Source organism: Trematomus bernacchii, unplaced genomic scaffold, assembly GCF_902827165.1.
Source record: "Trematomus bernacchii unplaced genomic scaffold, fTreBer1.1, whole genome shotgun sequence".
Classification (NCBI taxonomy): Eukaryota; Metazoa; Chordata; class Actinopteri; order Perciformes; family Nototheniidae; genus Trematomus; species Trematomus bernacchii.
Window position 1 is genome coordinate 2,517,231 of NW_022987409.1, and position 26,115 is coordinate 2,543,345.

The 26,115-nt window shown below is 41.9% G+C and overlaps 1 protein-coding gene across 1 annotated transcript in view; it reads right to left on the reverse strand.

Moving 5' to 3' along the window:
- Positions 1-22,119, reverse strand: part of LOC117487889 — a 31,239-nt gene extending 9,120 nt beyond the window's left edge. The window contains exons 1-10 of the mRNA XM_034136644.1: positions 21,751-22,119; positions 20,583-20,694; positions 15,148-15,361; positions 9,375-9,517; positions 8,324-8,410; positions 7,364-7,518; positions 7,151-7,249; positions 6,899-7,024; positions 5,385-5,483; positions 5,139-5,297 (exon numbers count right to left, since the gene is read on the reverse strand). Of these exons, the coding sequence (XP_033992535.1) occupies positions 5,139-5,297; positions 5,385-5,483; positions 6,899-7,024; positions 7,151-7,249; positions 7,364-7,518; positions 8,324-8,410; positions 9,375-9,517; positions 15,148-15,361; positions 20,583-20,694; positions 21,751-21,936 (1,380 nt within the window). The 5' untranslated portion in view covers positions 21,937-22,119. The remainder of the gene's footprint in view (positions 1-5,138; positions 5,298-5,384; positions 5,484-6,898; positions 7,025-7,150; positions 7,250-7,363; positions 7,519-8,323; positions 8,411-9,374; positions 9,518-15,147; positions 15,362-20,582; positions 20,695-21,750) is intronic.
- Positions 22,120-26,115: the final 3,996 nt, after the last annotated feature.

The window sequence follows — 26,115 nt, forward strand, 5'->3', positions numbered from 1 at the left end:
ATCACTACTTGTACTGTCGCTACTTTAAATATATTTTGATGATCATACTTTGACTTGAGGAACTCTTCCTACACTATGGTATTTTTTTACTTAGCGACAAGATCTGAGTACTTCTCCCACCTCTGCACACTTGATGTGATAACGTTACTCGTAATTGGGGCAACAGAGCTACGAGTTAAGGAAGTCGAAAATTGTGCATTTCTCCGACTGAATATGACGCCTTTTGGCCGGCTGTTTGGACAGACTACTCTACTCGTGTCAACGCGCTAACGCGAAAACATGGCAAACGAGCTTTGTCCACATCGAGCCTTGTAGTGTCTCTATACTTCTGAATGCTCCGTCCCCTGCAGATCTCTGTGTGCCGCTGCAGCGTGTCTGTTAGGCCCCGCCCCCCGCACACAGAGAGACACAGGGAGATCGCTCTTCTGGAGTGAAGAGAGCGGAAATAATGATATTGCAAGTTAGAAATGTAAGATGCATTTTGACAGACATGACGGGCAATTGGGGGAAAATATGCTGCATTTTGAATGTCCGCTAGTCCACCATTAACACCTTAGTCCCGTCTCGTCTCGTCAACGAAAACTAAATATACATTTCGTCAAATTTTCGTTATCAAGAATCTATTTTTAGCTCGTTATCGTCTCGTCTTAGTCATGTAAAAAAGGTCGTTGACGAACATTTTTCGTCATAGTTTTCGTTGACGAAATTAACACTGAGCCTAGGGCTGTTATTACGCGCTGTGTGAATAGCACTGCACACACCTCCGCTCATTCCTCAGCAGGTTTGAGCGTGAACGCGCCTCAATGTCCAGTTTACGAGCCTTCTCCATAGACAGGATGAGAGCCGGTGTGAGATGCAGCGTGTGGAGGCCCCCTCGCAGCCTTTTCCGGTCCGGGCCCCTCTTGGGTTGCTTCACGGACAACGGCGGCGAGGGCTCTGACGTGGCTCGTCACCATGGCAACCACAGCAAATCCAGAGCATGTCGCGCGCTCTCAGAGTATTACTCAGAGTGGCGACGCGTGTGTTCGATGGACAGATGGATAATAATAAGCAGCAAGGCTCACCGGTTAAGCCGGCTGCCCCTAACCTGTCGGTTATAGGTAGCATGGCTCGCTGCATAAACCGGCTGTCTTTAAAACCTATTGGTTTTTAGGCAGCTCGGATTTTTTTCCTCTGTCCCAGACCTACCTCCTACACACGGTCGTAATGAACCCACGAGTGCCATTATTACAGTGTGGACAGCACTGCACACACCTCCGCTCATCCCTCAGGGGTGTTGAGCGTGAACGCACCTCAATGTCCGGTTTACGAGCCTTCTCCTAAACGCGACATAAGGCCTGTGTGAAATGCAACGTCTGGAGAGCTCTGGCGTGGCTCGTCACCATGACAACCACAGCACATCCAGAGCAGGTTCGCGCGCTGAGTGACGGCGCGTGTGTTAGATGGACAGATGAAAGATAATAAGCAGCAAGGCTCCCCGGTTAAGCCGGCTGCCAATAGCCTATTGGTTACTTGGCGGCATGGCTCGCTGCCTAAGCCGGCTGTTTTTTTTAAACTTATCGGTTAATAAACGGCAGGGCTTACTATTCAATCCGTCTACCTTAAACCTTTTTGGGGTTAGGCAGCATGGATTTTTCCTCTGTCTCAGACGTACCTCCTACCCACGGTCATAATAAGCCCACGGGAAGGGCCATTATTACGCCTTGTGTGGACAGCACTGCACACGCCTCGTGTGGACAGCACTGCACACACCTCCGCTCATCCCTTAGTGGTGTTGAGCGTGAACGCGAGGTTTACGAGTCTTCTCCTAAATGGCGACATAATGAGAGCCTGTGTGAAAGGCAGTGTGTGGAGGGCTCTGGCGTGGTTTGTCACCAACCACAGCACATCCAGAGAATGTACACCCGGCGCTATCAGAGTATTACTCAGGGTGGCGGCGCGTGTGTCTGATGGACAGATGGATGAGCAGGCGGATGGGCAGAGGGTAGTCTCTGCAGTTCGCCTCTCCCCCCCGCAGTTCTACGGGGTACAGGGAGTCCTGTCATCCCAGGAACAGTGTCTCGCGCTCCGTGCAGAGCGGCAGGAACTCTGGTTAAAGAAAGCCTTTTTCCAGGGTTCCTCAAGGGGAAGAAAATCAGGGGTTTTTACTCCTGCTATTTTCTGGTCCCGAAGGAGACGGGGCGGGGGGAATGAGACCCATCCTCCATTTGTCAGTGTCCAACAAGGGAATTGCCTTTTCCCATGCTGACGATCAAACAGGTGCTGGAGTGTGTTCACCAGGGAGACTGGTTCACATCCAGTCCTGAAGGATGCATACCTCCACGTAACCATCATCCCGAAACACAGCAAATTCCTGCGTTTCTCATTCCTGGCTCCACGCACTTTTTCAAAGTGGGTGGAGACGGTTGGACCAGCTACTCAGAATGGGGATGAGAGTGTTATTTTACCTGGACGACCGGCTGTGGCTGCCTCGCTCCAGGGAGGAAGCGGCTTTACACAGACGATACAGCGTGCATCTGTCAAGCCTGGGTTTCATTATCAACTGGAAGAAGAGCTGTCCTCTTCCCTCCCAGGTTATCATTTAACTGGGAGTGGAATTGAACTCAGCCCGCATGAGAGCGCGACTCTCACAGCAGAGAGTGGAGAAAGTGACAGCTCTCATCCGGTGCAGCTGTTAACCTGTCGGTTAGCAGGCGGCACGGTTTTTCCTCTGTCCCAGATGGGCCTACTACACACGGTCGTAATGAGCCCAGGGCTGTTATTACGCACTGTGTGAAGAGCACTGCACACACCTCTGCTCATTCCTCAGCAGGTTTGAGCGTGAACGCGCCTCAATGTCCAGTTTACGAGCCTTCTCCTAAACAGCGACAGGATGAGAGCCGGTGTGAGATGCAGCGTGTGGAGGCCCCCTCGCAGCCTTTTCGGTCCGGGCCCCTCTTGGGTTGCTTCACGGGCAACGGCGGCGAGGGCTCTGACGTGGCTCGTCACCATGACAACCACAGCACATCCAGAGCATATCGTGCGCTCTCAGAGTATTACTCAGAGTGGCGACGCGTGTGTTCGATGGACAGATGGATAATAATAAGCAGCAAGGCTCACCGGTTAAGCCGGCTGCCCCTAACCTGTCGGTTATAGGCAGCATGGCTCGCTGCATAAACCGGCTGTCTTTAAAAACCTATTGGTTTTTAGGCAACTCGGACAGCTCTCCTCCGGCGCGTCACACCCCGCGGGGCGGTGACAGCCCTCTCCGTGATGCAGCTGTTAGGCATGATGTCAGCTGGTCACGTGGTGATCCCCCTGGGTCTCCTTCACATGAGGAGACTCCAGAGGTGGTTTATTTGCCTGCGTATCGACCCTGTGCGTCAGAGGAGACGCATGGTGTACATTCCTCCTTCCGTGGGTTTGGATTTAACCTACTGGAAAAATCTCCACGTCCTGTCAGTGGGGGTGCCCCTGAGCAGAGTGACGTCACACACCGCAGTGTTGACAGACGCATCTCTCGCAGGCTGAAGAACGTGCATGTCACAGGCAGTGGGGGGACAGTGGCCGGCTCACATGTCTCTCCATACGTGCTGGAATTACTCTCCGTATGGAGTTGATTCGAACAGACAACAAAGCAGCGTCGGCCTACATAAATCGCCAGGGAGGTGTACGATCAGCGCTGCTGCTGAACACACCAGAGCATCCTAAACGTTCCGTTTGGTGTGTAGGGAAAAGCCTGGACCCCGTTACGGGCCCCCTGCCTCACGTGCTGTCGTTCCTCCAGCTGTTGCTGGACAGGAACTGGCCTATAGCACGGTCAAAACATATGCTGCTGCCATTTCCTCTTGCCACGTAGGTTTTGGGGTCAGCACGGTGTTTAGTCACCCTCTGACAAAACGTTTTCTACGGGGAGTACAGAGACTCATACCTGTGTCATGCGCTTTGGCGCCTCAATGGGATTTGGCTTTGGTGTTACGCGCACTGAGAAAAGCTCCATTTGAGCCTTTAGATCAGGTCCCCCTAAAGTTCTTGTCAGCCAAGGTAGCTCTGCTCTTGGCTCTGACATCAGCTAAAAGGGGTGAGTGATTTGTCTGCTCTCTCTGTGACTCCGTCATGTCTCCAGATCCAAGGAGATGGCAGCTCAGCTGTTTTGCGCCCTAGCCCGGCGTTTATGCCAAAAATGATCACAGGCTCTTTTTTAGATCGAGAGTGATAACTTTGGATGGCTTTTTTTCCTCCTCCTCACACATCAGAGGAAGAAGCCACATCTCATCTCCTCCGTCCCGTGCGTGCGCTGTCATGCTATACGGCACGCGCGGCTGCATTGCGCAGTTCCCAGCGTCTGTTTGTGCATTACAGAGAGCGCTCAATAGGGCAGCCTCTGTCTGCACAACGCCTGTCACACGGGCTGTGTGAGGCTGTGTCACAGGCGTAGGTCTCCTCTGGGGTGGATCCCCCGGAGAACATCAAGCGCACGGCAACAGAGGAATTTCAACCTCTACGGCGTTGCACGGAGGAATGACAGTGGAAGACACTTGCACTGCAGCATCTTGGTCTTCCCCCTGTTCGTTTATTCGTGGGGTTACGTACTGTAACCCAGCTTCTATGAGTATAGGCGCAGCCCTCTAAGGTTCGGGCCCCACTGGCTCCACGAATAGCTGAAGAAAAGCTGTTTGTGTGGGAGCAGATTGTAGAGCCTACTTCCTATTTATACGGAAGTGAGTCCGTAGGTGGGCGTGGATTAAGTCTGTCAGTGCTGCACACGTGCAGTGGGATTACCCAATAGCGATAGCCTTAGAGGGCTGCGCCTATACTCATAGAAGCTGGGTTACAGTACGTAACCCCAGTTCTCTCTCCTGGGAGTTTTTTTTAATCCACACCGAGTTATTTTATCTGCAGAGACTGAAGCCCTCTGCCTGCATTTCCTTTTTTCTTTCATTCTGCTTTGTTCGGGATTTGACCGAGCGCCAACCTCTATAAAAATGTAGCGCAGAGGTGCCAGATCGTAGCAAGAGAGAGTAAATCTGGTGTTGGTTTCACAGGCTGTGGAGCAGCGTAACCCCTGTTGAGCCGGGGCCAACGTTTTTGTTGACAGACCACACTCATCGCACCTCTAAGATGTAGACTTAAAGAAAAGCAAATATGTAAAACTTTACCTCCTCTTCCTCCTGACCTGGAGTCAGGAAGTAAGCCAGGCCGCTCAGGAGGCCCCACACGCCTCCGTAATGTTCCTCCTCGTTCAGCAGCTTGTCGAGTGGGCACAGGAACTGAAAAACTGGTTGAGTTTGGCTGATCAGATTAGCAGAAACTAACGCCTGGAAAATAAATGAAGAAAATGTTGAGTCATGATTATGATTGAAGTGTTTATCTGCCAGCACATCTAAGTTTAATGTTGTCTATACCTGCAGAAAGTGCTCCACTGATACTCTGGCTTCTTCTTTGACCTCAGCGTTGACCTCCCACTTCTGCAGCAGCAGGATCGTGGGCAGGCTGGTCGAGTCCTAAAAAAAAAGAAAGAGGAAAAATATCATTTTATGACAAGACAGCCTCAAGACTGAACAGTGTTTGGTCAACCCCGCTGTTTTTTATATCTGGCAAAAGAATAAAACTGTATTCCTCATGACAGCACGTTCAATAAGCTGACTTTCAGGGAAAAGTTGTGGTTTGTTTTCACAACAATGCTTCCCCCTCTGGCTCATGCTAGACAGTAAGTGGTCAAAACAACTCCTATCTGAAGTCAAAGGAAAAAAGTCCTGACAACCAGAAGTTCTTCTTTTATGAGTGGGGTCTAGGGGGGATTTATATACGGTGGGCGGGGGTTGAGAGTGCGGAGATGGAGTTGGGAGGAGGGTGAAGAGACAGAAAACCGTGAGTTAGGACGACCCAAGAGGGGCGTACTAAAAAAATGATTTGAAGAGATTTAAGTTATTATACATTCATGATTTAACTGTAAATCACTGTGGAAACTACAGAGAGCATCTGCATGGAGACGACAGGGCCTCACAGGAGGGCAAGCAAAAAGAATATACTGCAGTACATTTGGTATTTAGCAGCTCCTTACAATGTGTACATTTCACTGTCGATAGGCATAGTCTAGCAGTGTCTACAGCAACTTTAATATAGAAATGTAAAGCCAGAAAAATGTGAAAGTCTCCATGTTGTTTTTGGAAAGAAGAAGTGACAAAAGAGGATGGAGACGATTACAAAAAAAATGCTGAACAAGACGTTTCTAGGCAACAAAATGTAACTCATAACTATCATGTCGCCCTGCTAGCCATTAGAGAGAATACACTTGTTGCAAGTTTTAATGCACTTCTGCATTGGCTTCAGGTTCGGAGGATACCAATTTCAGGTGGTTATACAGAAACAAAAACAGAATTATGAAAATTATATTCAATTTCAGTCAGACAACTCACGTATTTCTTTAACATGTTTATTAGAAGCAGCATATAGTTGAGTTTGGCGACTAGGCTCGGGCATCATCACTCCATAGATATACATAGCACGATGAGTGATGATTAAATAACTAACCCCGAGCCTACAGGTGGATGCTGGGATGGAAGCTGGGGTGGTGGTGGGGCAGGCAAGCAGCAGCAGCATGAAACACAGCGGTAGCAATGTGAACGCAATAGCAGGGCACGAACGCAGCAGCAGCAGCAGCAAGCAATGCATGGAGAGATATCTGGCAAGTTAAATAGAGCGGCATATTAAGGAGACTCTGTTTGGTTGGTTGTAGAGTGGCAAGGGGCGTTATGTATGAATGCAGCATAAGTGCTCGAGTTGACTGCCTGAACTAGCTCGCAGGCTTCGCCCCATTTCTGCCAATAGATTCCCCTAAATCCTACACATTTGGACTTTTAAACTGATAATATATAGAAAAACAAATATACAAAAAAACGTTTTATCTGCCTTTTACCTGCCATCTGTTGCGGAAGTATATGACATCCATGTATGTCTTCTTGATGTCCCACTGCAGGTTCTCCGGGCTGCCCTTCTCCTCCAGGTGAAAGGTGAAGATTAGCTCCTCGCCATCCCACTCAGCCTATAACAAAGTCAACTGCTGCTCAAACATTAACATACCATCCAAGGACAACGTTTTAAAGAGCCTCAGCAGACAGATAACGAGCCTCCGGGACATTCCTTACTGTCACGGATATTTATAACTCACATGAGGGATGCTGACAGCCCAGCTGCCAGCGCGCCACATCTCATACAACAACCTGATCATCATGTCCTCTTGGACGCTCGTCTCCAGATCACTGTCCTCCTTATGGTGTTTACACACAACAAAAATTGAATAATACATTTAAAAAATCACAGTGAATCTGTCATGTTTCACAACTAATCCTCTTCAGTTTGAGGCGAGGTGCAGCAGCCTCACCCTGTCAGAGTCGTGCGGGCTGTGGAGCGAGCACTCTCTGCCGTCGACTTCGTCCTCGTTGGGCGCCAAGACCCTCCGCTCCATCTTCTTCTTTTTGGCCTTCTTAGATTTTACCTTGTCCACAAATTTAGACCATCCTTCTTTTAACTTGTTGGCTGAAAATGACAACAACCACATGTAAAAAGTCAGAGATAATTCTACAACTTGTTACTGCCTCGTAGCTCTTTTCTTTATTGTGTACATTACAGCACTGAAAAAACAGTGTCCCTTTCTGATGAACTGATTCATGTACATGGAGAGAATACAAATGCATTCTACCTCAACCTTGATCATCACAACAATCTGCATATTGTTTTTCTCTAGTGAGAAACTATTCACCATGATCATTAGGCATGCAAGCATGTAAGTATAATTAGTAATCAAAAGTGAATTCTTATTATCAATGTGATGGACTAATAATGAATAAATATCCCAGGATCGAGGTACGACTTACAGATTACTACAAATGATGATGTTTTTGATGCGATCACTATAGAAAATACATACGTTTGTCACATCACAGGGTTCATTATTGTCATGGCATAATCGCTTCGTATTAAGCCTTCATTACGGTTTGATTGTTTACAATACAAAGAAAGGAAGGGCACAAACATTATTTGGCATTCAGCCTGTCAGCTGTGTGTGTAATTAGCTGTCTGTACCAACAAACAGAACAAAGAAACAAGGGATTGATTAGACATGTAAAGAAAATTACACTGTCATGTAGTTGACAACACATTGCTGTACACAAAACGGTTTGTACAAAATGTTATGCAAGCACAGGCCACTCCTCAAAACAACCACAAACTACTCTACCTGCCTGCCTAATATGAATTGTCTTACACTCAAAGCTTAAAAAGGTTAGAATAACATCCTACAGTGTCAAAGAGCTTTGAATTAAACAGGCTTTTAAATAACAACCTTTGGGAGTCACACGGTCCAGCTGGTTCACCACCATCTGGTTCAGGTTGTCGGGGTCCGACAGCCATGTCACCAGCAGGCCCAGCCCTGAAGAGAACAGAAAATAATCCACCAAGCTCTGTTTGCCACATTAGCATAAACACACTAATATCATGAGGCACGATTTTCACTTTTCACAAAAGCAGTTTAGTGAAATGAGTCATGTTTATGGTTTTTCCTCTTCTTAACACAGCTGCAGTCAGTAATATAGCTAAAAGAGCTTCCTCAATGATTAGCTTTAAAATGATTTGACAAAATGTGCCTTCATGTTATGAGTTGGCAGCAGTCAGTTATTTTAGCATAAAATCTGACTGGAAACAACTAGCTTGTCTCTGCAATGGGAACAAAATCCACCTACCAGCTCATCTAAAGTGTACTAATGTACATGCAGTACTGTTGTTTGTTTATTCTGTATAAGAAAGCAAATATTTGTATTTACAGGAATGTCAAAATATGAATTTAAATTTGGCAAATGAGTTCCTTTGAATCGTTTTTTGTTGTACTTCTAATGTGTTGTGTAGTTAAGAATAAGTGGTACAATACATCTCAAAATACATGATTTTCATTTTGACTGTGAAATCAAAGCTCTGGATAATTTGCCAAATGTTCTGAATTAGTGTTAACAATCAAATATTGAGTTCATATCAAAACTATTTAGTTAGAAATAAGCTGTTTCCAGCTGCCAAGATATCCATTTCATATTTTAAATACAGCTGTCAAAATCACTCATTGTAACTGAGCTACACGCATAATGACAAAACCTACTGCACTGCAGATTTGCCACAAGATAAGACATTTGATCTATTCTAAAAAGGATTAGACAGAACCCTAAAGGAAATTGGCACATCACTGCGGAAGTGTGCCTTCCCTTTTCATGCTCTAAGGCTAAGCTGTACTATGCCACTGACAATAAGGGATTATACACAAATCACACTTGTAAAAGAAGCTCTGGTGGGCTTTGTCCTTATGTAAGAGTGTATTCCTGCAAAGAGATAGTTTGATGGTTCCTTACCCTTTAAGGCAACAATCTCATATAAGGCACAGCGGTTGACTTCATGGCCCCAGAGAGGTTTTGGGAAAAGGTTACGTACTAGAGCATCAGAAAACACCCGGAGGACTGCGATCTCCTCTGCTCTGGAGCTGAACAAGAGTTCCCTGAAACAGAGAGCAAGGGTGATTATTACAGGAAGTACTAGAAATGACTGTTGATGTTTAATCTTTCATTTCATTTCATTTTTATTTGTCCCGCTCATGGTACGCATAACCAAATCAAGGTTCAAGGTTCTTTATTAGTCATACAACCATAGCTACAGAGTAGGCTTCTCCAACAGTGCAACACAATATTACAGAAAAACAGAAAAATATAGTGCAAGTAAATATTAAAAGTAACTGCAAAAAGAAAGGAATAGTTTAAAAAAAAAGTGAAATAGTGAAATAAGAGTCTATATGCAAGCTATTTGAATGATATATTAGGTAAATAGATAAATGATTACTAAGTAGCAGAATGTTATGGATGTTGTTACAGCAGTTCAGGTGTTTAACAGTCTTATCGCCTGTGGGATGAAACTGTCTCTGAATCTGTTGGTTTTAGTCAGGATGCTGCGGTAACGCCACATGTACAATAATTGCCAACAAAACATGTCTCTACAAACACCATTGAGCGAAAAGGAGCAGGGAGAAGAATAAACTCTTATATGAATTGCCCCTTTCTAAAAAAAAAAAAAATGTTCACAGCCAAACATAACAGTACACCCTCATCTAAGTCCTACTGGAGAAGAAGGTGGAAAGCGGCGCATAATACTACTACTAATAATAATAATAATAATAATAATAATAATAATAATAATAATAATAATAATAATAATAATAATAATAATAATAATAATAATAACAATAATAATAACAATAATAACAACAATAACAACAATAACAATGGGACCTGCAAGACATCACATCAAAGACATCAAAAATTATTTAGCAATGCAGGACCAAAGTACATAGACTTATTCACATTCTGCTTCATATAGTCCCATCTTTCTTAATTTATACAATTTCTTTAACTGAAAAATACATATACTATTCTTTAGATCCTTTTGTTGAGAATTCCACAATTTTACACCAACCACCGAAATACACATTTGCTTAAGAGTAGTCCTTGCATAAGGATGCTTAAAGTTTAATTTCCTTCTGTGGTCTTCCTTGTCTGATCCAAAAACAAACAACTGTTGTAAATATACTGGTGACATTCTGCTTTTTGCCTTGTGCATTACTAATAATGTCTGCAGCTCAGCTATGTCTTTGAGTTTCAAGAGTCCTGACTTAAAAAACAGTCTGTTGGTGTGTTCTCTTGAATCAGCTTTATATATTATTCTTACTGCTCTTTTCTGTAATATTGACAATGGCTTTATGTTGCTCATATACGTGTTGCCCCACACTTCTATACAATAAATGAAAAATGGCAAAATGAGTGAACAGTACAACATCCTCAATGCCTTGTAATCTAGCAAATACTTTGACTTGTTTAGAACAGAAATATTCACACTTTCGTTTTAACATGTGCTATTTGTGATTTCCATGTCAGGTTATCATCCAGTGTCACACCTAAGAATCGAAATTCAGAAACCCTTTCAATAAAGACTCCATCAATGGACAGTGAAATGTTTTCATCTTTTTTTCTATTAGCAAAATAATTTTTCAATAAAATTATCACATTTTTGGACAAACAATTTCTCAAGGACCTTTGAAAATTGTGAAAGCAAGGACACTGGTCTGTAGTTAGTAAATTGGCTTTTATCCCCTGTTTTAAAAAGTGGAATAACTTTAGCTATTTTCATGCTAAGTGGAAATATACCTGTCTGAAATGAAAGATTAAAGATGTAGTTTAGCGGATTAATTATACAGTCAATAGTCGTTTCCACTATTGTCATGTCGATCCCATCACTATCAGTCGAAGTCTTATTTTTGCATTTGTCTACAATGGATCTAATTTCAATTTCGTTTATCTCTCCCAGAAACATTGACTGCAACACTTTACTTCCCCGAGTTCCGCCACCCTCTTTTTGCCCATCGTTTTGTTTTGGAATAGTCTTTGTAAGATTAGGTCCGACATTTACAAAAAAAGAGTTAAATTCATGTACCACTTCACTCATGTTTTTTACAACCTTATTTTTGTCAGTAATGAAGTGACTGGGCAGGCCAGTGGATACAGATTTATTTCCAATAACATTATTTAAGATTTTCCATGTGCCCTTGATATCATTTTTCTTTTCTTTTAACATATTATTATAATATTCTCTTTTTGCTTGTCTCATTATAGCTGTCAACTTATTTGTATATGCCTTGTATTGCTTTTCAACTGCCTTTGTCCTAAATGTATAAAGGTTGTTTTTCTTCTTGCAAGCATTTTGTAAGCCTTTTGTTATCCAAGGCTTTTGATAATAAGTACCTTTATATTTACAGAGTACAGTGGGACAATGTTTGTCCTACAGTGATATGTAGATTTTTAGGAAGGACTCATATGCAGCATTTACATCTTCTACATAAACCCCTCTCCACTCTTCCTTTAAGAGGTCACTCCTAAACTTGTCTTTTGCTTCAGCAGTCCTTACCCTGACATATCTACTGCGAGTCTCTTCCTTCTTTTTCTTTAATTGCCAATCATATGCTACAAATACAGGTAAATGATCGCTTATGTCATTTATTATTAGCCCACTCTTAGCACTGTTTTCCATGACATTTGTAAATATATTGTCGATCAATGTTGCACAAGTTGATGTTATTCTACTGAGCTTGGTGATTAGGGGATAAAGCCCCCTGCTGTACAATGCATCCAGGAAATCAGAAGTTGTTTTGTGTTTAGATACATTTAGAAGGTCGATGTTAAAATCCACACAAATAATAAATGTTTTATTTTCATTTAGGCCATCCATTAATACTCCTAAACTATCTTTAAAAATCTCTACATTTGATCCTGGTGCTCTATATGCACAAGTCACAACAACATTTCTCTTCCTTTCCATTTCAATTTCTATAGTTATGCTTTCCATTAAATCATCAGTCATAATTGTAATTTTTTCAACCAGTGTGCATTTTAGGACGCTGTCCACATAAAGAGCCACACCCCCTCCTCTCTTATTGGTTCTGTTGATATGGTGTAGCACGTAACCCTCAATTTAGAAATCAGTGACTTTGTCTTTATTTAACCAAGCCTCCGATATGGCAATTACTTTGAATTTACTTTTAAATGTATGTAGGTAGTCAGTGATCTTATTAAAGTTTGCATACAGAATCCTGCAGTTGAAATGTATTAAAGAAAATGTATTTTCAAGTCCAACATTGTCATTAAATTGATAATCGGTATAATATTTACACGAGTCACTTATATGATTAAACACATGATTCTCTGAATCGACATCAAATTCAAAATTGTACATATTATGCTCTGTGTTGTCAAATCTGGAAAAGATTCCGAGTGGCTCAGTCATTTATTTGTTGTTATTGTTTTCCAATCTTGATCTGATGCTTGATCCAACAATAAAAGGGGCCCTATAATGCTCATATGCAGGTTCATATTTGTATTTCATGTGTCCATGCTTTAATGTTCAAAAAGCTCTTTATTTTTCTCATACTGCCTGTGCTGCAGCATGTTTTTTCACCCTCTGTCTGAAACCAGAGCCCAGTCTGATCTGATTGGTTAGCTAGCCGGCTCTGTTGTGATTGGTCAATCGCTTAGAGATGTCCTGCCCCTTAGCCTATCATGTACAATGTGTTGAAGCGCTAGCCAATAGAACAAAAACTCCCTCTGGAGGGAACTTTGGGATTTTAGCCTTTGCAGACCATTTACATGCACAAACTAATAAAACTACAGGAAAGAGAAAACGCAAAAAGCCTAATAAGGCCTCTAAATCTGATGTACTGTTGAAAACACCATTCTGCATTTAAGGTCCCATCATATGCTTTTCTGGTTATTCCCCGTCCCCTTGTGTGTTATGTAGCTTTTTCTGCACGTAAACAGTCTGCAAAGTCACAAACCCTCAAAGTACACCCTGTAGCGAGTAAAACTCTAACACAGAAAAGACGTGTCTATGCCCCAGAACGCCTCGTTGGACATTTTTCTTTTTCCATTTTTTTCTTCCGGGAAAGGTTGACGTCACTCTAGACCAGGGGTTTTCAAAGTGTGGGAAGGTGAGCCTCCCCTCAGAGAACATAAGAACAGCCGCGCCCCCCCCCCCTCCCAATTATTATTGCTATTATTATTATTATTATTATTGTTGTTGTTGCTATAATGCAGGGGTATTCAATAGCATTTCAAAGAGGTCCAGTGAGAGAAAATGTCAGTAAATGCTCTGTTTTCGCTGTCTACCTTTCTCTTTTTCGAGCACGCCATTTGAAATGGCTGACTGTTTCTCTCTTCTTGTCTTGTCTCTGTGTGTTTGAATCTATCGTGCTCACTGACTGCACCGATTTGATTGGCTGAGTAGCGGCACCTCCTTAAAACCTTTTTATCTTTATGTTTTAAACATATGTTTTAAACATTTTTAACATTTGCAACATCGTGGCTAAATCCTTATATGCTCCCGGCAACACACTGAACGTCAACTTTGCCTCCTTATTACACTCACCCCTACTTTAGTGGGAACAATGAGTCTGCGTCTTTGATGCGCACAGGCGGATGATGCGGGGATGCAATGTAGACAGGAATAAACGCAGATCATCCTCTGGCTGCAGCCTTGACCGGTACTTGCTTTTGATCAAAGTACGTATTATTAAAATTAAAATAAAGGGCGGTGCCGGCCGTCAACGGCCCGCTGACGACCAGCTGTTCTGTGATTCTCCAGAACACACAGATGGCCAGTCGGCCCCTGCCAGGACCGGTCCATGAAAATCCTAGCTTCAAATAATCGAGGTCATACTTCCTCCGTTTTCTGCCAGACGCTGTCTCCTCTTTCACTTTAGGTAGGCTAACTTCACAAAAAATATACCGCTCCATGTTGCCGCTCGCATAAAGCTGGCTGAAGTTAACTAGCTAGATTTCACTGTTTCTCGTTATTTTTTTCTCACGCTGCGCCTCCCCTGAAGCTCTCTGGTGCCCCCCGCGGTGCTCCGCAAACACACGGAGCTCAGGCTGTGAGTGTGTGTGTGTGTGCTCAGGCTGAGCTCCGTGGTGTCTCGCTATCTCGCAGACCCCACGCAGCAACCAGGAAACGACACCAGTAATCCAGCTCACACTGTCCGCTCCTCGAGCCTCAAAGGGCGGAGCAGCGAGCCCCGTAACGTCCCGCCAACACGGCACCCAGACCCCACGCAGCATTCTCATCTGTTTGTCATTACTGGTGTCATTTTCTGGTTGCTAACAAACACCATTGTAACACATAATCACTGATGTTCCGCTGTAACGGTGGTGGACTAATCAGAACATAGTGGGCGAGCTGACCAATCAGAGCACAGTGGGCTCATAGGGAGGGGGGGGCAGGAGCTCCAACAAGCCGTTTAGGACAGAGAGTGAATACACATACTATACAGAGATGCTGTATGAGAAACCAATGTGATTTTGGAACATTGAACAATGTAAATATATTCTAGTAGACCTCAACAATGGAATTATGATCAGTAGAAATGGCCATGACATGGGACCTTTAAAGCAACTTTTAGGATGTCACTGCAGGTATGATCTTGTAAAAGTAAGGTAAATAATTCACAAGTGATAAAACTGTGGAGGTTTATAGAGTTAAGAAACATAATTGAGTAACAGAAGCAGCATGAATCAGAGAGAGAGTAGGCGTCACCTGTCAGCCTGCTTGGCATTATGTAAGTGCTGGGTCAGAATAGGAACAGAGGCCACGACCGCCTGGCAGACATCAAAGTCTTTGGCTCTGTCGATGATCCGGTCTATTACAAAGTTGAACTCTCCGCTGAGCACCTTGTGCAGAGGCTGCTGCTCGCGCTGCTCAGGAACGCCGTACCAAGGCAGGACCAGCTGGGCGTAGGCACATTCGAACACTGAGGACAGCAGTCACAAAGAGAAAATTCACTTTCACACAAAACTCCCACGCTCTTCTTCTGAACATCAAACTCGAGGACTGCAGCGAAATTCATTTCATTTTTTATTTGTTCCAATTATGGTAATACAAAGCTCCGGAAAAAATAAAAGAGAATTCACATTCAGAACACACATCAACCTGCCTAATATTATCTACATTAATAGTTAAGTCTATAAATTGTCATAAAATAGCAAAAAATGTCCATCCGGGTTTGTCAAATTCCAAAGAGGTGTCTTCAAATGTCATGTTTTGTCAGGCTATAAGCTAAAGATGTTCCGTTTAATATGATATATAACACAGAAAAGCTCAAATCTCCAAAAGTGAGAGGCTGAAATTGCATGAAGAATTACTCTCAGGATTATACGATTATCAAAATAACAAAGGGGAGCAGTGGGAAGAAAAATATTGCCTTCACTAACTCAAAGCATAAATAAACAACAGAATGAAATGGCATGTCAATGTTAACGTATTTAAAGTAGGGCTGTCAGTCGATTAAAATATTTAATCGCGATTAATCGCATGATTGTCCATAGTTAATCGCGATTAATCGCAAATTAATCGCACATTTTTTATCTGTTCTAAATGTACCTTAGAGGGATATCTTTCAAGTTTTTAATACTCTTATCAACATATGAGTGGACAAATATGCTTTATATGTTTGTTTATTATCATTTGAACAATGACAAATATTCTCATGAATATTAAACACAACAACCTCTGAACATTACAAATATTCGCCTCAATTCAACCTGGAACCTCTCTCATACAATAATACTGTGTGTGTGTGTGTGTGTGTGTGTGTGTGTGTGTGTGTGTGTGTGTGTGTGTGTGTGTGTGTGTGTGTGTGTGTGTGTGTGTGTGTGTGTGTGTGTGTGTGTGTGTGTGTGTGTGTGTGTGTGTGTGTGTGTGTGTGTGTGTGTGTGTGTGGAGACACTGTGATGAATCGTTGGAGCTATGTGCAGCTCAAGGCATATATGCTCGAATGGGAGCTGCCTGGACGCTGCAATCATGTTGCGCGTACGATCCGTGCTGAGTGTGCTGACTTTTCGTACAATGTCCCACTGTCTGGCTACCTGCATAAAGTCAAGTGCTCGGCGCAGTTGTCGGCGAAATGTCATTGAAACAGCTCCTTAAATCCGTTAGCGCAGCTAGCTAGCACCAGATGCTAACAACAACAACACGTAAGGTGTGCCTCGCTCGCGCGAGTCGCGCCACACATACACACTCCCTCCCGGTCCTCCCGATGGCCAGTCCGGGCCTGCCGGTGAGCGTGGAAGTGTGGTCTGCCACAAGCGGGCAGCAGGAGCGAGGCTGTCAGCATCAGCTTGTCGATGGTATTTTACACTCGATGCGCTCTGAAACTACGGCGGCCGAGGACAAAAAATACACATGCGTTAATCGCGTTAAAATAATTAGTGGCGTTAATTTTTTTTTGCGTTAACGCGTTATTAACGCGTTAACTTGACAGCCCTAATTTAAAGCTTTTATGGTGAAATTCAAGCTCTGTTTTTTTAACTTCACAAAACTCCTGTCCAAACTTTTCTAATTAAAAACTCATCACAGATATACGTGACAGTAAATCCCTCTGAACTTGATGAAGACGGGTCCGTCTGGAGAGCATTTTTTATTTATAGCAACATAGTTATTTATATAAAAGTCCTATAGAGAAAAAACAAGAACCAGCTGAAAGTGCTGATGTGGGGCTTTTACACAGCATCTCATTTATGTCGATAGGCCATAATATATATCTTAAACTATGAATTATTAATATTTTCAGCAATTTACAGGCATACAAAGACTTTCAATAAAAAAGGGCACGGAAACAGCTTGAAATAAAATCACTTTACATGTAAATAGACCCTATTGTAGTTTTATATCTCACATTTGTCAGCTGTGTTTTTGTTTATTAATAGTGGGACACAAACTATTTTAAAATACTTTGAGACGTTAGGAATATATGTACATTTCTAAAGGAGGCTGTGTATTTTTAAACATGAGTTGCTGACAGCTTTACTTTTTTAATTGTGTTAACATGAATAGCCACATTTGTGAAAATAAACAACAATTACCTTGGAACCCAGATTGAATATGACTGACATACAGTGTTTAGGACTGGAAAAGTGCTTTTAAGGCCAAATCATTGCAAAAAGCTTAATTTTACTTTCTAAATTCCATTGACTTTCAATGGCTTTTCAAACACTGGCTGTAGCCTTGAGAAATGTGACTGGAGAGGACATGAACTGTGTTTAAAGTCAATTATTACTCTCAAAGAATCTGAGCGCCAGCTATGCTATAAATCTTAAATTCTAACCATAACCAATTTAATAAACACTGCATAACAAGGAAAGCGGAAACTGCTGATAATGAAGAACCACAAATCGAATTTCCCGTTGAGCACATTAGTAGAGGAACAAACCCCCAAAAAAGGCTTTATTATCGAGATACCCCTACCCGAGGTAGAACAAAGCACAACCATGTTTTTTCATTACTGTAATATCTGTAATATATGAAACGGATTTTTGTATAAAAATATTTTACTGCAAAATATTTCTTTTTGGTTGATGACCTTCCCATAACCGAAAATAGGGCAAATGTAGGCTCCTCTGAAGGGGGCCATGTCAACCTTATCACGTGTATATCTGGAAATAAGGATCAGAATGTCACCAACTTTGGTTTATATGTTCAGGGTGAGGCAAAGCATACACTAAAGCACATTTTGTACCAATACCTTTGTCCATCTTTGTAAAATATACAATTAAACACTGATACAATTTAGGCGGAAATGAAATTTGAAAGGAAAAATCCAAAAGGTATGTTTATACTTTTCTGTCATTATTAAAGTTAGGAGACCAATCCCCAAAAAACCTTATTTATATGTACCAAAGAGTGTTATCTTATGATAAAAGTTGGTTATTTGACTATTAGGGGCTGGTAACCTCTTCTGTCACCAGCCCCTAACAGGTTGCTAGTGCAGCAAGGTCTTCAAACTGACAAATAGAATGGGCCCTATAGGTGTAAATCAGTGCTTCTCAAAGTGTGGTCCGCGGACCACTGGTGGTCCGTGAGCGCCCCCTAGTGGTCCGTGAGTATATTGGTAGAATTTCACATTTGAAATCAATTATTTTATTTAAATTTTCCGCACTCTCGCGGGGATATCTCCACAATGGAGTGAGCTTAAAGTGGACCTATCATGCTATATTTAAATGATATATTGTAGGGCCATACCTATATAAGGTATATTTATACGTTTCTGTTTTCAAAATACCAAACAGATCATGCATTTTAGCCATGCCTCATTTCGCTCTATGTGCTGTTTGCTGTCTACGGGTCTGATTCTGCTGACCACGCCCCCCTGCAGGAGAGGGGAGACGTGCTCTGATCAGCTGCTGGGCTGTCAGAAGAGGGGGAGAAAAAGAGATCTCCGTCCTCCGTGTTTTATTATATAGAGTCGTTATTCATTTGTTTTAAAGCTCAATAAATAACAAAGAAGACCTTTGACCGGCACTTTTCTAATTTTGTCTGGAAGATTTAAACTTTAACGGACATCTTGACTGGCGAAACAAACTGAAACTGAAACTCTGCCGCACGGTCCCCTCGTTCCTTGGAAGAGGCGGAGAGGTGGGTGTTTGTCATCTGCTGGTGGACTAACCGGAGAGAATTACAGTGCTTGCCTCGACGGGGAGGGATTGCATTGCAGCGGGAGCAAACGCTTGCCTCGGGGAGGGACAAAAAAAGCCACATCGGAGAATAAACAAAAGGGTAACCATGGTAACTATGGGCGGGAAGTCTTCTTCGCTGCTTTTGTGGCAGACTACAGCGCCACTTACAGGCCTGGCATATGTACTACAGCGTCTCCAGCGCGAGAAAGATTTATATGTTTATGTATATATTTAACATTAATGTATGTTAATGTTAAGGCACATTTTAGGAATGATAAAAAGTAGTCTAAATCCTATAGGCTAAATGTCGTCCCTGATATACCTGGTTTAAATGTAAGAACAATACTAGACTTTATTAAGCAAATTTGACTAAATGCTGTGTATGTATTTAGAATTTATGGTTTAATTTGAACTAATGCTTGATTTGTTCAGTCAAAAATGTTCATTTATGTCATATGAAAATGCTGTCATGCAAGCCTGTTGGCTCACAGTAGGCCTATCGCCATGTTAATTCAAAGATTAACTAAATATAAAGATAAATGCATTAAGAATGATAAAGATGGGTTTATTATTATATATATTATATAAAAATAATGATATTACATTTTTGCCTTAATCTATGGTCTGTGTCCTTTCGTTCATCCATGTACACCTATAGGGCCCATTCTATTTGTCAGTTTTAAGACCTTGCTGCACTAGCAACCTGTTAGGGGCTGGTGACAGAAGAGGTTACCAGCCCCTAATAGTCAAATAACCAACTTTTATCATAAGATAACACTCTTTGGTACATATAAATAAGGTTTTTGGGGAATTGGTCTCCTAACTTTAATAATGACAGAAAAGTATAAACATACCTTTTGGATTTTTCCTTTCAAATTTCATTTCCGCCTAAATTGTATCAGTGTTTAATTGTATATTTTACAAAGATGGACAAAGGTATTGGTAGAAAAGGTGCTTTAGTGTATGCTTTGCCTCACCCTGAACATATAAACCAAAGTTGGTGACATTCTGATCCTTATTTCCAGATATACACGTGATAAGGTTGACATGGCCCCCTTCAGAGGAGCCTACATTTACAAAAAAAAATATTTTGCAGTAAAATATTTGTATACAACAATCCGTTTCATATATTACAAATATTAAAGTAATGAAAAAACATGGTTGTGCTTTGTTCTACCCGAGTAGGGGTATCTCGATAACTAAAGCCTTTTTTGGGGGTTTGTTCCTCTACTTACTACATTGCAGCCTTATCCATACTGTACTGGGAGGGTGTGTTTTTCATCCTTCATTCTTTTCTTAAAACCCCTCCTCACTCCATGTAACATGAGCTCCAGCTGCAGCCGTGTCTATGCAAAACTGTCCTTTACAGAAGTGAAATGTGCTGACAAAACACCCTGGGGTCAAGAGCAGAACCTTGATTTACTTTTTCTTTCACATTTGTATAAAACGTTTACCAGAACTGTACAGTAAAATGTGTTAAACCCCCTAAAAAAACATTTTCCACGGTTAGACATGCCTCACCTTGCTGTAGAGACTTCTTCACATGTGGATACTGAGACTCCAGAGGTTCAGCATGCACGCTGCTTTTTGCAAAGTCACATAAATCACCAAACAACTGTCCCTCAGCAGCTTCCTTGAAATAAAACAAAACCACGACTCATAAACCACGATATGAAAAGATAAAGAGTAAAAACTGTAGCATCAGTATGTGCTGAACTCCATGTGACATGTGTGATGAGTGAAAACAAGTTCTCCAGGCCTCAGTAGGAAACATGCACGTCAGGCTATGATTGCAAATACTTCAACACATAGTTGATTTTACTGATATGACAAGTGTACATACAGTACTTGATTTTACTGATATGACAAGTGTACATACAGTACTTTACTTTATCTCTCTCTCTCTCTCTCTCTCTCTCTCTCTCTCTCTCTCTCTCTCTCTCTCTCTCTCTCTCTCTCTCTCTCCTCTCTCTCTCTCTCTCTCTCTCTCTCTCTCTCTCTCTCTCTCTCCTCTCTCTCTCTCTCTCTCTCTCTCTCTCTCTCTCTCTCAAAACAGTATCAGTGACTTATTTTATATTCATCACAGTGAATGCTGAACTTGATGGGCCCACCGGTGGGTCCGGACCATGACATGAAACACTGGCTTGCTTGTATCAAATCAATACATCATTGGAACGGGAAGAATCGCAGCTACAATACTAACTAAAGCATTTCCATCTCCAGTAAACACAGCCTACAGGGCAAGCATTTTTATAATATACAGTAATGTAAAATAAGCACTATCTTTGAACTTACTGCCAAAAATAATATGAAATTCACCCCTGGTGTCATTCTGTCTGTCATCCCTTGATTCTACTTGCTTTGACTGTTCAAATGAGATGTCAACCATCAAAATTGGATAAGGGGTTCCAGAGATATCACTGTGCAAAACACACCGGTCAATTTTGACCGAAAATAGCATGGGAAGGGGGGTATGACCTAACGCAAGAGAAGGGTTAATACTAATATTAACAGCCTTATTTAACTTATTACAGGATATACAACGGTTAAAAGTGCCATCATCATGTGATGTACTCTAATGCATCTCACGCTCACATATTTAATTTTTTTTTCGATCAGGCAACACTGCTCGTAAAAGCAACCATTTACTGCAATAAAAGTTGTTGCCAAAATAAAATTAATTTAATACCTGGAATGGATGTTCCACTGTCTCTTCATCAGTCTGAGTGCTGCTCTCTCTTCCACTGTTTTCGAATAAAAGTGAAGAAGAAAAACAAAAGAAGATACACAAAATGTACTGAGTCACCGAGCGACCGCATGAAAAATACCACACCAAGCCCAGGGTTATGGCGATGGAGAAGCGCCATAAATACATGTTCTTCTCCTACAAGAGGCTCTTTCTGCTGGTGTTGATTTTTGCTCGTTGTTCTCGCGTCCAGGAGGAAGTTAAAATAAGAGACAATCATAGGCGGCGCGTGAGGCTCAGGTTTGGGAAGGCTAAATAACTTTTTTTTACCTGATGCTGCCCGCTATAGATAAGAGATCAACTCAGTGAATGCACCGCCTGCTGGCCAATCAGAGCTCAGTGTGCGGAGTTTAAATCTATCAAGTCATATTAGGATAAAGGAAATACAGAACAACTGCCATCGGGGCGTGGCTGGTAGTCAGTGGGCACTAGTTTGCTGTGCAGTCCGCACACACAAGACCACAATTATGGCAGAAGCAAAAGAGCCCCAAATATATAATTTTCACTCCGAGTGGGAGGATGATTATTTTTGTATCTATTCCAATTCAAAGTCCATCTGTCTCTCATCTGCAATGCGAGCGTGGCTTTATCGAAGAAGGGTAATTTAGGAGCGGCATTTCAAAACAGTGCACAAACGCTACGAGACGGAATTCCCTCCTAATTCTGTCCTACGCTCCCAAAAGGTGAGGGACCTGAAAGGACAGCTAAATGCACAGCAGTCCATTTTCACCAGGCCCAACAACAAGAGCAAGGCTGCTACCATAGCATCGTGTCAGTCACGTTCTTGCGAAACACATGAAGTCTTTCAAAGACGGTGAAGTTGTGAAAGAAGCATTCCTGGAGGCTGCCGACGCGCTTTTTGGGGACAGTACAAATAACAGTAGCATTTCAACAGGTTTTTGATATAATAAAAACTCAAGTTAGATACCGTTATTAATCAGCTGTAAGTTTTAGTTTGTTTGAACTTATTCATTATAATTATTGTACAAAATGGTATAAGAATGCAAACTTTAAGATCTGTTCTGTTTAAATTGATTATAGTCTATTATCAATTCAGGTTAAGAAACTAGTGTTGCTTGCATCCTATTTTAAAGGCATTTCTTTTTATACTCTACTAAAATGCAACAAAAAAAGGGTTTGATTCTATTAATTTTGTCTTTTTTATTGCACTTTGGCAGCAGATTCCTGTGTAGCTTCAGATCTGAGTTGTCTTATTAGTAAAACTAATTTATACTTTTGTAGCAACACTATTTTTATATAATGGCAAAGAAAGGGTTCAGTCTTTTCTTTTTTTCCTGTGTCATATGTGGCAGCACTGTTCAATGTTTCTTGAAAACATGACCCACTGTAGTATGTGACGTGTGAATAAACTCCAACTCTGTATCAACAACACTGTTGTGTAACTTCAGTTAAATACTTGTATGTGTGTAGATTAGAAAGAGGTAAGATAAAGGATCTGCAGTATTTTATGAAGTATTAATTGTACAAAGGTCAGTTTTATATAAGTAGAAGTGTGTATTTACCTGGTAGTAGGCTGTCAGTAATGGCTACGCCTCTCTATTTGGACTGGTAGATCTCGGCAGACTGGCAACTTTAAAAGTAGCTCTCGGTTCAAAAAAGGTTGGGCACCCCTGATCTACACTGTCAAGGTTCAAGGTTCTTTATTGTCAAACTAACATAGCTACAGAGTAATTATGTTGTTGAAAATCTTATGTCACAGGCTTCTCCAACAATGCAACTGAAAGAGGACCAGAAACACATTAAAAATATAATAAAATAGGGAGACTTTGGGATATTTATCTCCCATTCTTTTACTTTTCGGGCATTTTACAGACCAAACATGTCGTTGATGTCACTGTTTACCAAACTACCACTTTTTCTGAAAAATGCATAAAATTATGCAATATATGTTAAATACATGGTTTATACATGTAATTACTGGGGTTCCATTTCTTCTGATTACCTAATTTGGGCGTGCACATTTGCCGCGCGCAAACCTACCTCTTTTGGATTTGGAAAGGTTGGCATGTATGTAAAGGTAGGGTAGGTAAGTTTGAGAAACCGGCTCGAGATCGCTAGAATTTGAAAATACACAACCGGAGAAAATCTGCCACTTGTAGTGCCGAGAGATAGGAGTCGGAGGCGGTGCATCGAAGGTGAAAAGTGGTGCTTTAATGAGCAGCAGAAAACCACATGTTGTCGGGTCGCAGCCCGGGAAGACAAGAAAGCAAGGGAGGGCACGCCATAAATACAGTCAACAACATATATGTCCGTGCGGAAACAATACCCCCAACCTGTAGTTCCATGCGTGAATTATGTAAATCAGTGATCACTACACACTTCCTTATAGAGCCCCTCCTCCAACACACACGAACGCGCACATGACCAATGAGGGCACGAGATAAGTTTGTGCACAGATGGAAGGCTGACAGGCAGGTAGGCCATCCAGTTATTTTAGCCGGCCGTCTAAAATGATTGGTCGTACTTTTTACAGTATAGAGTGGCGAAGTCCCTCCCCTTCCGGTGGACCTCCATGGGACCTTATTTCGGAAAAGTTATGCATTGAAGTCAATGGAGAGAGAAAGATTATCTTTCGATCCCGTTTGAATTGTGCCACGAATTACACATATGATGTTTGTCAATTTAAAAGATAATTTTGCAAGTCAAAAAAAATAAAATGTGTCGTAAAACTGTGAAGTAACACATTTGTTTGTGTGAACCGCTCAATGAACTACATCTCTGGTCTCACAGAACAACACACGTCACCAAGATGGCCGTCACTACTGTCAACAAACCGATTGGCTACCCTCACACTATCACCACAATGAAACACGTCCTGAAGAATGTCATGCAAAGCTGCCTGCCTGCCTTCCTTTGATTCTCTCTGAACTGCCCGGTCGTTTTAATGTTTAATGTCAACCATTTGTGCAGATAGCATGAAGTAGAGAAGATCGCTAGCGTTAGCGTTAGCATTTCTCCCCCGGGCTTAAATTGTGTATTATAGAATGATCACACCGGTGACAGTACTATTCAAAGGGTTCACGAAATATGACTACTACTCTTACTGTTTAACATTTTGGGTTACTTAATGTTACTTCATGTTAAGGCTAATAAAAATGACAAGGCTGTAATGCTAACTAACGTGCTAGCTACTAGCTAGGTAGCTAACTTGATCTACACACTCCTTTTTCATCAGACGGGAAGCGAAAGAACAAGCAAGACCCATTGCTGGTATAATAACAACCTGGTACTAAGCACACAGGCATCTTGTTAAAGTTATCTTATCTTAGCCAGCGCCATATAGATAGATTCTATCTATATGGCGCTGATCGTATATATACGGTATTATACGTGTATCGTAGTGTCTCAATTGTGACATCACTTACGCGACTCTGGGATTTGTAGTCTTTCTAGTTTCGTATTTTTCAAAGTCTTATATTTCAACAGTTTTAAGACAAACTGTGACTTTTTTGACATGGAAATGATTTTTTAAGATTGACAAACATCATATGTGTAATTCATGGCACAATTCAAACGGGATCGAAAGATAAGTTTTCTCTCCCCATTGACTTCAATGCATAATTTTTCCGAAATAAGGTCCCATATCCCGGAAGTAAGTGGGAGGGACTTCGCCACTCTATTACGGCTTCCACAGATGACATTTTTTTATGGATTTTTTGTCAAAGCACTTAAGATATTCATTGCTATAGGGATGTTAAGAGCATTCCATCGAATATAACAAAAAGTGTATCTCGAGCCGGTTTCTCAAACTTACCTACCCTACCTTTAAAACGAATTACACATATGATGTTTGTCAATTTAAAAGATAATTTTGCAAGTCAAAAAAATAAAAATGTGTCGTAAAACTGTGAAGTAACACTTTTTTTGTGTGAAACCGCTCAATGAACTACATCTCCCGTCAGTCTCAAAGTCAATTTGGTGTGTCCCGAACCCTCGGCCGTGACACGCCTTATTTGGCCTTTCACGGTCGGCCGGGTGTCGGACACAAGCTATCGGGCCAAGAAACCACTCTGATCAGCTGTTCAGCTAGCAAATGAGAAGCGAAACGGAAGTGAGGGACGTAAACAAACGATTTAAGGCACAGGACAGCAGCTAAACACCAGCAGGTGATACTTAAAGACATCAAACATAGCCCTTAAATGTCCTCTCTTACCTCCCACACATAGCAGGGACATCTCTGATATCGGCGGGAGCGTCCCCGGCTGTCCTCTGCTGAGAGCTCCGTGATTTTTTTGGTCAAGTCCGGTTTATTTGTCAGTATAAAGTTGCAGGATTAGTCTCAAGTAC